The 12,533-nt window shown below is 40.2% G+C and overlaps 1 protein-coding gene across 11 annotated transcripts in view; it reads right to left on the reverse strand.

The window, feature by feature from the left end:
- Window positions 1-12,533, reverse strand: part of rapgef6 (Rap guanine nucleotide exchange factor (GEF) 6) — a 159,728-nt gene that overhangs the window by 89,750 nt on the left and 57,445 nt on the right. For 5 of the 11 annotated variants that reach the window (XM_038707575.1, XM_038707574.1, XM_038707571.1 and 2 more), the window contains 2 exons: window positions 9,582-9,651; window positions 1,361-1,504 (listed from right to left, as the gene is read on the reverse strand). In XM_038707575.1, coding sequence (XP_038563503.1) covers window positions 1,361-1,504; window positions 9,582-9,651 — 214 coding nt within the window. Of the gene's footprint in view, window positions 1-1,360; window positions 2,260-9,581; window positions 9,652-12,533 lie in introns of those variants that run through there. The other 6 variants (XM_038707573.1, XM_038707568.1, XM_038707567.1 and 3 more) reach the window with 3 other exon arrangements.

Raw genomic sequence — 12,533 nt, forward strand, 5'->3', positions numbered from 1 at the left:
GTCAGAAAGGGACAGTACGCATGTGTGATGAGAGTAAAATAGGTAAAGTCTAGCTCATCATAATCTAATCTATATATTCTCATTTAATAAAAGAAAAGTGAGCATGTCAAGGGCCCCATTCATTCACTTAATCACCAGAGTATAATGCATGTCATAGCACAGTGATTTCTTACATTAGAGATGTTTTCTTTTTTGCCAAATGTGTCTCTAGCTCACCCTGCTCTACAATCTAACGTAATTCCCTGAATTTCCAGGACATTTGCACTGTACCACTTGTTTTTGTGCTATGCTATCACACCAGAGTGGTTAGCCTTTTCAAAATGAATGCAGTCACAAAAAAGGAATGTGGCGGGTTGTGGCGAAACTGAGGGCTAGAAATATAATTTTAAAAAGTGGAACAATCACCGAGGGACTACAGAGGCACGTAGGGTCAGTAGAGGACACTTTAATCTCTCATTTAAGCCCCTTTGTTAACACTCCCAGGGAGCTTGGCATTTGATGGGAAAAGTGTGTATGTGAGCGGAAGGGGTGTGTGTGTGTGTGTGTGTGTGCGCGTGTGTGTGTGTCCAAGCGTGGCTTCTGGTGATTAGTCAAAACTGTAACTGACACACTGTTGGCCCCAGTGATCCTATCAGAGGGAGGGAAACTCAACCTCATACAAAGAACACACACACAGTTTAAGTACTTTTCTTACTCAGGCAAAACTCCTGACAGAATATCAAGCAGAATAAAATGAGACTTACTTACTTTGATTCTACCTACAAAATCCCCTTTTTTATTGTATCAGATATGTAGGTGACACAATGTTTTGTCATTTGCCTTCTCTCTGGGCACTCAAAGACATTGACAAGAACATTCAGTTCCACTGGGCAATAAATATAATCTGTCACAAAGCTTTTCCACCCGGTTCCACCTTTATTTTGCCAACAAGTACTTCATCTTCTTAATCATGTATTTAATCTAACAGCAAATGCAAAACTTTAATGAGACTGAACAGATCACATGTAGCCCATGCACTAGTAGTAAGTATGATTTACGTCTGCTCCTGCTAAGACCGGATGTGAGCAGGTTTCAGAAAATGAGATCTTTAAAGTCTACCAAGAACATTGGTTTTAACATTTTTATTACTGAAAAATATAAAACCTAACCAGCTATGTATGTTCAGTAAAATCAAATGTTAAGGGGCATAAAATGTTACTGTGTTTGGATAAGCTCATAGAATAAAAGTTGCTTCCTGTTTTATATGAATCTAAAAGTAAACAGGCAGTGCAAAAACAACATTGTGCAGTCAAACAACACCACCTCTCACAATAAGAGGGTTTGCATTATCTTCTGCTGCTAGTGATGGCGTTACCCCTACCGTGTTGTAGCCCGCGGGTTCTTGGCCGTCTGTGATGACTTCCCGCTCTCCCCTGGGGTTGACCCTCCTGAAGCGGCGCCTAGACCTCCGTTGGGATCCCTCTCTCTGCAGGAAACTGTCGTCCCCCTCGCTGCCGTTATCCACCTGCAATACAGAGTGAACACCTTCCTCAGAACAGCAGCTTCTACGGGAACCTTCAGGTGTGTGGGGACACCTGGAAGACTGATCCTCACTGTATGAGACCTGAGAGCACAGCTCAGAGTTCGAATTTGTAAATTCCAAGTTCTGGATCTCAATTTCTGATTTCTGGATCTTATAATCAAAGATTTGGGCCTTAAGTTCCTTTAGATTCTGAAAGTCTAAGTTGTGATCCTTGAACGTGTTCCCTTCCTTTTTCTGTGGCTCTGCTTCATGCCCTGGAGCTTCTGGGATCTGGTCCTGCTCTTCTGCTGGCTCCTGGTTGAACATCCAGTTCTTCCAGAGCGCAGAGAGTCGGTGCCAGCGGAGCACACTCATCTGGCCTGAAGGACGGGATTAGAACAAAACATAAAAGCAGGAAATACCAACGAGAGGGGAGAAAAAAAACAACAACAGGGAAATACTTCTATACAAAAGATGAATAGAAGTGTTGCGTCCAAATTTTTAAAAATGTCCAAAATCCTGAGGGATCCCGCAACATTACTTCCTTTGGGGCAAGCATCCAGATCAAAAGAAAGAAAAGAACCAAAACAAACGCATCGACAATGAGGACCCCCCCCCCAAAAAAAGAACGGTTGTCGCTCAGATTTGGCCAGTGTTGTCCTCTGAGAGCAGGAGAGTTCAAGGTAAAGTTCAGCTGCTCAACACATTGCATACTGACAGACTCTCTCACATGCTTGCTCGTTCTCTCTCTCTCGCTGTCTGACACGCGCACAGAGCATACACTGAGCCCCTAGTTTCCTCCAGGAAACCGTAAATACACAAATATCCTCGCCAGTCAGAAAAAAAAAAAAAAAAAAAACACTGCACAGCACACAGATTCCGGCCAAACAATGCGTTCCCCGCAGGCTTTTTGCGTCTGTTGTTGCAGGAGGAATTTGTTTTCTTTCTCAATTGCATAATGTTAAGTATGTCAATAGCCTTATTATGCCAGTAATGAACATATGTATCAAAAATAAATAAATAAAAAAAGTTACCCTGCCTTGACAGGACAGACTTTGCTTTTACAAGCCACTTGTTTAATTTTCTTACCTTGCGTTAACTTTTTCAAAAATGACATTTTCTTACAGCTGAATGTTTTATAATTGATATTTAGTATTTCTGCTCTATCTAGCATCTAACTACACAAGCCAACTAGATATTCCAACTTTAATCCTTGTTATATATCAAAATGTTAAAAGAGTACTGCACCGATTAACCATTGCACTTTTATAACACTGTTGAACAAACATTGTACAGTTTGAGAAAGAATTTGTTGGCACACAAAGTATAACAACATTTATACAGTTATAAGTTATAAAAGATTAAAAAAAAAAAAATTCACTTACAATGTGGTAATGTGCTTATTATGGAAGAGGAAGGTTTTGTCATAGCAAATGTGAGGACAGCAGAAGACCATGAGCTGATAGGACACTACAACACCCATTATACCTAAAAACCATGAAAATACTAGTATTATATTTCTCAAACTTCACAGAGCTGTTTGATTGAAGGCAATCTAGCACATCGATAAGACAACAGCTTTAAAATAAAAAAACTAAGCGAGAATGTGGACCCAAAGATTTTCTGTCACAGTTAAAATGGGACTCCATAGCCGCTGCGGGGTGAAATTGGACAAAAAAATACCTGAGGGAGTTCTGCTGTAATATACAGAATAACTACTGTATTGTGGGTAGTTTAGCTGTAATGGACTCTGAAACAACTGCATGAGGGATAGTTCAGCTATAAAATTCCAAATAATAGTTGTAAAAGTAGCCAGAATTGGTATCAATGAGTCCCTTCTTACAGCAAAACAATGTCCTTGTTTTAACGAGCCTCATGAGACTGACAGCCTGAAGGTTATACACATGAATTTCTGCAGGGGAAGGTTAGAAATGTACCAGGCTTTCAAGTCTATCCTGTGACCATATAGCCATCTTTTTGTCTCACTGCATATGTGCTTCTGTGGCTGCTTGACTGAGTATAACCCCGATCTATCCTGTGACTACCATTGAGAACTCTTGCTCTTGCCTTTATGTACTGGTGGTCATGGCTATAATGTGATCATATTTCCTGTTTCCTCCATTTAAATGTGTGTGTGTGACTAACGACCCATCTACTCATCTGTCAGTTTATAGTCCTCTCTCTGTCTATCTGATGGTTTGCCTGCCAGAGTGCATCACGCCCTTTTGCCAACTTTCCTTTTCTCCATTCATTTCTTGCTCCTCTCTTCCCACTACTTCCTTCTTTCCTTCCCCTCAATTCCCACCACAAACAACCCCCTCCCCCACACCCACTCAAAAACAACCCCACCCTGTCAGTCTGTGAATGTCACTCCTGTCTATCCTCTAACCAGAGTCATGACACTGCCACAAATTACACTCCCTCTACTATTCCCATGGCCCTAATTAGCTGATTGGCTGCAATGCAATGTGACTAGACCACAGTCCCTCTGCTCTTGTGTGTTTATGCATTTATCTGGAAGTTTGTGTGTGCCGGCCTGTTCACTTTTATTTGTGTTTGTCATTTTTAGTCCTCATAGTGGTTATTCAAGAATTCCTCCAATTTTTATTTTTGAAGGAATCATTGATGATAAGCACTCACTGCTGAGGTGCTTTCCCAAAATCATTCATCACTCAACCAGTGCTACGTGACTTTTTGGATTTGGGAAAAGATGTGCCACTGTTCTTTCTGTCTATTACCATTCAAGCTCACTACCCAGGTTTTATCATATTTATTTCAAACAAGCAGCTGCCAGAAACCTAACACGTATTTATCTACTGTGCATCTGAAGGATTTTCCCAGGAAAGTCTCATCTGAAAGCAAATATAAAAGCTTTCATTCACTGGGTGTTGGTTGAATTGCAACTGCAATAAATATCTGATAAAAGTGGGATTTTTACTTTATCTAGACATGTTGCAGATTGATATGCAGGGATAATCCGCTTGCACCAATAGATCATATAGACACAAGCGGCACTTAATCAGATTAATATCAGGAGTGATATCACTGAAAAAAGAAGAACATGAAGAGGACCATGTGACATCCAACCTGCTTTTGAAGCTAGAATCTGTTGAAAACGTTCTGTCCACGGTCACAAAATGTATTGAAGAAGCAGCTATGTTTTGGTCAGGCATTAAAAAATCCTAAAATAATAATTCAATAATCAATCAAATGCTCACATATGTCAAAGTATATATCTGAAACAAAAGCTAGAATGTGTTATAGCCTGTGTAAGACAACGTTATTTCTAAAAGATGTTTTCTTCCATCTACCTTTCCGTCCAAAAATTAAACACCTCCCATTAGTCCTTGACAGAGATGTGTTGTCACAACCTCCTGGGAAAAACAAGCCAAGCAGTGTAATAACTACAGGGTGTTTAAGACTAATTTAGCTATTGAAAAAAATAATGTTTTTGGCTCAGCTCTGTGTACAGCGCAAAGTTGTCTAAATTTAGATGAGGCAGTAATAATCGTCCCATTTCAGAGATGAGATATTTACTCGACCATGTTACTACACCATGTACTTTGTTTGACAAGAGATCAAGCTGACGAGTTTTATTATATGTTAGCTTGTCCTGGTTTAACATATTAGTTAAACAGTTGCAACTGGCCTCATCAACAAGACCCAGGACCCGGACATGGTCTCTTATCCTACCCCATGGACATTATATGTTCATTATGCACTCATAGGTTTATCCTGCAGACACCACTCATGTCATTGACCCAATTTTGTACGTGTGCATCTCCATCTGCCTATTTGCACATTTTCTTTATAATATGAACATTTGCACATTCCTTATTCAAAATGTTGTATATCTAATTATTTTATTTGTGTTGCATCACAACACAAAGGCAAATTACTTATGTATGTGAAAACCTGGCAATACACCTGTCCATGTACCTTATTGAGGGGTCATTGTAGAATTAAGTCTGAAGTGGAGTAGGACTCTATTAGTTGGCAGCCCCTGCTTCATTGTACTTTAAAAAAAAAATAATAAGTCTGATACTTCAAAAGACCCACCCTCTTCTGCTGTGCTGCGGCTGGTAGAAGCAAAACAGACCATAAAAAAGGTGGACAAGGCAAGGATATGCTTGGATGTTAACAATAACAGCTTCCATGTACTCTCATTTCCTAGTTCTCAGACGAAAATACAAACCCTTGAGACAGACAAGTCCCTATGTATAGACACAGACCGAAAACACTGCACATTCTCCCATAGACTCTAATCAGCTGATCCACTTTGTCTTTTTCTAGAACTCACTTCTTTCCTCCATCACCACCAACAGCTCTCGCTACTCTCCCAGGACCACACACACACACACACACACACACACACACACACACACACACACACACACAGGTTTACAGGCAAGTTTAATTCAAACCAATTTTATTCCCTCATTGTGTCTTTTTTTTAATTCAAACTGAGTGCATCTTTTGTTCCCCAGGCAACTGAGTCAACTGAGGCTGTTGGCTCTTTTCTTGCAATGCCCAACTTCACATTCACACAGCATAACACAAGAATACCTGTAATCAGTATGATTCAGTACCACCACTCCTTTTTACTGTGGCAATAGCCTCTGAATGGACCCACAGGGGTAGTTTAGCATTAAGTGCCTTACAGAGAGGGCACCTTGTGATTATAACCCTTTTTCATTGAGGGAATTTTCCAGGAAAATTATGTTCAATGTCCTTAGGACTACTGGGGTGGAGTCTGCAGCCCTGAATGTTTCTGACCGGTCAAAGCCTCATGAAGTTAGTTTATAAAACAATGTTTTTCATTGTATAGTTCATGCGTATAATATTAAAGGAAAAGTTCGACATTTAGGGAAATCTGCTTATTCGCTTTCTTGCCAAGAGTTACACAAGAAGATCAAGACCACTCTCATGTACAGTAAAATATGAATCTACTGCCAGCAGCTGGCTAACTTGGCTTAGCTCAAAGACTGGAAACAGAGGGAAACAGCTAGCCTAGTCTGTTTAAAGATGACATAATCCACACGATGGACATGACGAGAAGTGCACGGCCACACGAAAAATCGTATGCATCGAGTGTGACATTTGTGGGATGCTATGTTGCGATAGCCTATCAGCACTGAGACTCAGTCGCAGGCGGCTTTCCAGAATGTTGTGTGTAGAGGATAGGGACAGAGCCTCTGCTCGCCGAGAAACAGCTGTTGAGCAACATGGAGCTCTGGAGGAGGGTGGCGGGGGTAGTGCTGGAGCTTTTGAACAAATAAACACCTGCAGTTGGACTGTATTCTGAACTGACGACTGAGTCATTTAACGGCGGGAGGAGTTTTTATTAAATTAACTTTTCACTGTGTTTAGGGTGGTGATGGCGCACAGATAAGATGCTTGCCTTTGGTGTGGGAGACCTGGGTTCAATTCCCACTGTGAGACATTCACTATTGTGTCCCTGAGCAAGACACTTAACCCCTAGTTGCTCCCGAGGCACACGACCTCTGAGATGTATAGCAATTGTAAGTCGCTTTGGATAAAAGCGTCAGCTAAATGAATAAATGTAAATGTTTACGGCACCCACTGTTCTTATTGTAGCCACCAGAGCTCTGTGGGACTACTTCATATTTATACAGATTCGACAAAATAGAGATTGCTTGGAGAAAAGTAAGCGAGAAAGTTGAAGAAGGTAAGTTCAGAAAATTAATCTGTTACTTGATTTCAGCTATTGTTGTACTTGGAATAGTATGAAATACTATGTAAGAAGTTAGCATAGCCCTAATCGAGCCAGATTCCATTTGTTTATTCCATCTCAAAAGAGAAAGTGTTAAATCAACAACACATAAAACCACATGTAATTAACAATTTACATTTTTTACTGTGAAAGCCATTTTCAGTTGTAGTAACATGCCAATATTATCAAATGTCAACAAAAATTGAATACAGTAAATTCATGCAGTTTCAGTTTTCAAGTTGCTGCAAGAAATCTATATTTCTGTTTTTCAGCTGGAGAGGAAACATAACTTCCTGAAACTCAGGGGATTTTTCCCAGTAAAGAACTGCCTGAGGTGCTAAATATAAATACTTTCAGAACAAAACTGTTTCAAAAAAGTTTGTGTTACAACAAGAAGAGATAAGGGGTGGGAAGACTGACACTAATTTATATGAAAATCTTGCAAATATTTCCTCAGTTTTAACTGAACAGAGTGACAGTCTGTCTAAGGGTGATAAGGTTTTGTCATTATTCCCCTGGCTACAGTAATGACTATTATGTAAGCCTGACATAGCAACAGAAATCTCAGAGTTTCTTAGAAAATAATTAATTAAATTCAGTACAAAAACTTGCAGGGGACTTCCTTTAACATCTAAGACTCACTCACTGTTACAGGTCGTGGATAATGGACAGGTAATGATCAAGAAGCCACAAGGTCAAATCTGTTTTATATTCCCTATTCATCGACAGTAGAACTGTCTGTATAAAACTTTACTGCTTATCCTGTCTTATCCTCTCTGATCCCTCTAGTCCCTCAGATACAGAGACACAGGGGCGGGAAGATAGGCGAGCAGGAAGGACATTCAGGGAGGAGACAGAGGGGGACAAAGACGTTGTAAGCACTGCGACCTTGTGGAAGCTGACAAACATATTACATTTATATATGTAAATGTATGTAATAATGTATATGCAAATTATGGCATGATAAACTTAAATTGAAAGAGAACTTTCAGATATTCTCTCAAGGAAGGAGGAAGGAAAGGTTTTACCAGTAACCATACAGATGTCCAGTCTGTGCTGGTGGTCTATGTACTTGGAAGGAACTACACTGGAAGAGGGAAGTTATAGACAGGACATGACACCACTATGATTAACAAACTGGGTTTGAAAAACAGAAAATAGTTCCTTTAAGCACCCACTCACAAAAGCTCCCACTAGATTAAGGGAAGGATGAGACCCCGCTTTCAAACAGCTGATTTTGGAAAAGGTTCCTCTGAGATACTAGTCCAAGGAAAGGCAGTTCTCAACCTTAAAGCCTTTTCTCTCATAAAAATGAATGAATAAAAATTAAACATACAGGTAATCCCACATTTGTAACTTGTCCCTCAACCACATTCTAAACATTCTGTTTCTTGGAAGTGGTCAGAATTATTTTATCTGAGCTTCTTATCAAGGCATTCTGTGCTACCAGTAATTCTCAGCAGCTTGTAGACATTAGTATCAGTTCCTGGTCCGTTTATACTGTTAAAAAAAAAAATAAATAAACAGAGAGAGACGCTTGTGACCTGGTTTCACTCTTCAGGAAATTATGTCCCCTGTTCCAGAAACTCCTGCAGCTCAAACTGGACTTCAAAAACAAGTTTAGGACTGACTAACTCTAGTAGAAACATAAACAGACTTTAAAGACAATCGCTAGCAAGGCAACATTAAGGCATCAATGCAACACTCTCTGTAGGACTTGGTGTTTTGGAGTTTTTTTGCCTTTATTTAATAGTTTACAGTGTAGACATGAAATGTGGGAAGAGAGAAAGGGGTATGGCTGCTGTCATACTGTATGGTTTGCATCTCAACCATTATACAACCAGAAACTACACAGTCACTCAATAATATCTGATGATGGGAATATGCAATTTTATGGTCCTCAAATCCCAACTTTCCAAATGTCATAATCTATGTTTGGGCCATTATGTGAATCCTTCTATATTTTCCAATGTTTCTGGGCTGATCATTGCTACATTAAGTACTGCTACATTTACTTAATGGCAAATGTTTTGGCAAAAAATTGTGCCAATAAAGCTCATTTGATTTTTGAGGACAGAGATACAGCGCATACAGAGATATGGTGGGGGGGAGGGGGGGGACAGACATGGGATGAGACAGACAGGAAGAGGGAGAGAGATGAAAGAAAGGAAGAAAAAGGATGAGCAAGACAGGAGTACAGGGGGGGAAAGGGTGGCACAGACATCAAATAAAGAGGAGAAAACCAGGAATAATATCAAAAAGGACAGAGATGGGAGAGGTGGGAGGATAAAAGGGGAGGTGCTTGGGAGAGAGACAAAGACAGAGAGAGGCAGCATCTCTACTCACCACAATCATTTCTGACGGCTCCAAAGTGATGCATTCACAGCCTCGTCTGCCCCCCAGCTGCTTGCCAAAACTGTAGAGAGAGCGCACAATATAAGTGTTAAAACAAACCAAAGGCAAAGAGAAGACAATTCTCACACACTGACAGAGGCAACAAATGTAGTCAATCACAATCACCCACCCACAGATGAACACCAGACTTTTAAAACTACTGAATGGCAGTAATTGCCTAAATCAAAACTGAGATGTCCTGGCATTAAATGATACAAAGGGTTCGTGTAGATACGGTATGTCTTTACACTTTGAGAAGTAACATCAGTTTGGTTTGATGTGTATCATTAACTGTCTGCTTACCTGAGGATTGGCTCTACATTCAGACATTTGGTAAAAACTCCCTGACTGTTATCTAATGGCCATTCGCATATCACAAATTTGACTGAATGAATGTGAGTTGGGGCAGGTGACACACATAAGAAAGCGAGTAAGTGGCTATAATTTTTCTATCAAACTGTTGAATAATACACATTTTTAAGATGCCCTGAAGAGATACTTTCAGAAAAGCATTACCACCGATATTTTAAGATATTTTTAAAGCAGTTTCAAACAGATCTTTATAAAACCTTTAATACATGTGAGAGACACACACTAGTTTTAAGACAAGACGTTTTACTAAGATGCCTAAGATTGGCTGCCAGCATACACCAGTCTGTGACACAGCTCTGTTGGTGTTACAGTCGAACCCTCAGTTTGAGGTAAAGGCCTAATCGCTGAAAGAAATTAGTGTAAATCACTAAGCCTTCATGGTCGACACCTCAACGTGACTGTACACTGTCTGCAGGGACAAACACGATCCGTGCTTAGCCAACTTTGATCGCCCAACAAATACAATCCTTAGTATTCTCTCAGTTTCCTGATGGCAGCTAACTGGTACTGACATTCATCATTCAAATTAATAGGTACAACTGAGCACAAACATTTCAGTTTGCATGACTGACCAAACGTACTTGTATTTTTTGACTTATGGGAAATGTGTTAGGATTAAAAACCTTTGGCACAATATGCTACCACAGCACAAGATAACATAACAAAGAGATTCTTTGGATTTTATGAAACTATCAATAAAGCTAATTTCTGCAGCTTGTTTAGTGTCACAAATGAGAACGAGAAATTATCAAACCGTCAACATAAACACAAGTTTCACTGCAGCTGCTTAGAGAACTTAACACACGGAACTTCTAAATGTCAAGCTGCCTCATTCACAAGAACCACTTTAAACTGGCCAAGATCAGAATCAAACAATGTGACTCTTTGTCTGCAGGCCTCACAGGTTTGGCTCTGGTGGCTAGGCTGCTGGCTGTCCCCTGATAAGCAGGAGGAGAGCAGCTGATGCTGTGGTGAGGACTTGTGGGTCAGTCTGCTCTACACTTGTCACATGGAGACTGATATGTTCGTTAAGGATGTGTTCGGTGACAGTAAAAACCCTTTGTGACGATTATCTCTGTCAGCCTTCCTCCGTACAGCCCCAGTATGAAGTTTACAGAAACAAAACATGTTGCAAATGTTTTTTTAAACTTTCCAAACTCGTAAAGCCAGAACAAAGAGTGTGGGTTTAACCTAATGATATAATCAAATTCTTCAAATGCCATTTACAGCTTCTGTGCAAAACACACTCAAATACATCCAGTATAATATATGACAAAGAAAAGCGGCAAACATGACAATGTTTTATATTTCTTTCTTGGAAATTTCAAGGATGAAAATTATTAATTGATTATCTGAATAATTGCAGAAGAATTTTCAGACAATCAACTGATCTATTAATTGACTAATTTGTCATTGTTCCCACAGAGTGCATCATAACGTAAGTGCTGAGCACACAATGTGATCCTTCGGTGGTCACCTTGATAACAGACACAGTGAAGCCAACACTGAAGCTGCCAGCACACTCACACGTCAGAACTACTCGACGGATGGTGAAATGGCTTCGGAAACCTCCTCCACACCAACATTTGATTATGGTTGTCTGTGTCTGACCATTTTTGCAACTTTCTTACACCGACAGTCTTGACATTCACACCTACGCCACACTGATTTACCAGCTATGCTAAATTCATAAAGAAGCTACGGTTTGAACTTCTCTCTTTTAATGCGTTACAACTATTTCTGTAACTTGTCTTGTGTACAACCAAGTGAATGCCTTCCAGGAAGAGTCTGCCTGAAAATGCAAGTGTTATCTCCATATTTAAATTCCCCCCTCTCTATGACGGCTGGCTTTTCACTTCGCACTTTACACTCCTGTGTTCATGCATACTGTAATTATGCATGTCTCTGTGTTTCCCTGTCCTGTCGAAGTGTGTGAGAGACACCCCATCTCAACAGCTCAATCACTGTGTGCGGTGATCCTTGAGAACAGACTGGCCTGTGAACATGTCTCGCTGTCTCTGGCATGCTAAAAAAAGTGGCGAATCAGCATTGTTTAAGGACTGGAGGAGCGGCTGGTTTTAATTATGGAAGCGTGCTGTGCTGGGAGACGGCCAACTTTCACTCTCACATCGCTTCTCTGGTTACGTTCTCACACGGTGGCTCCCTCCTTTGTACCTTCGTCCCTCACGCTCCATTTACTTTCATTTATTAATCTTCTTCTTCCTGTTGTTCTTCCTTTGCTTCCTTTCCCATGTCCTGTCCACTTTACTTCTCTCCCTTTTGTTTTTTTGTTTTTATTTTATCCTTTGCTGTTATCTTCCTCATCTCATTCTGCATTCCCTTTTATCCTTTCTCTTTTCTTACCGTTGGTCCTTCCAATTTCTGGGTCCCCCCAAAGAAAAGCAAAAAAAAAAAAAAAGAAGCAAACTTTCATCTTATCACATCCTTAATCAGTTTCACACCGGCGCAGACACTACTCTAACAATTTCAGCGTCTTCATTTAGGACTCAGATGAAAGCCAGTCTTCATAAT

Source organism: Micropterus salmoides, unplaced genomic scaffold, assembly GCF_014851395.1.
Source record: "Micropterus salmoides isolate LMB-PRFRI ecotype aquatic unplaced genomic scaffold, ASM1485139v1 Ms_hic_scaffold_9, whole genome shotgun sequence".
Lineage (NCBI taxonomy): Eukaryota > Metazoa > Chordata > Actinopteri > Centrarchiformes > Centrarchidae > Micropterus > Micropterus salmoides.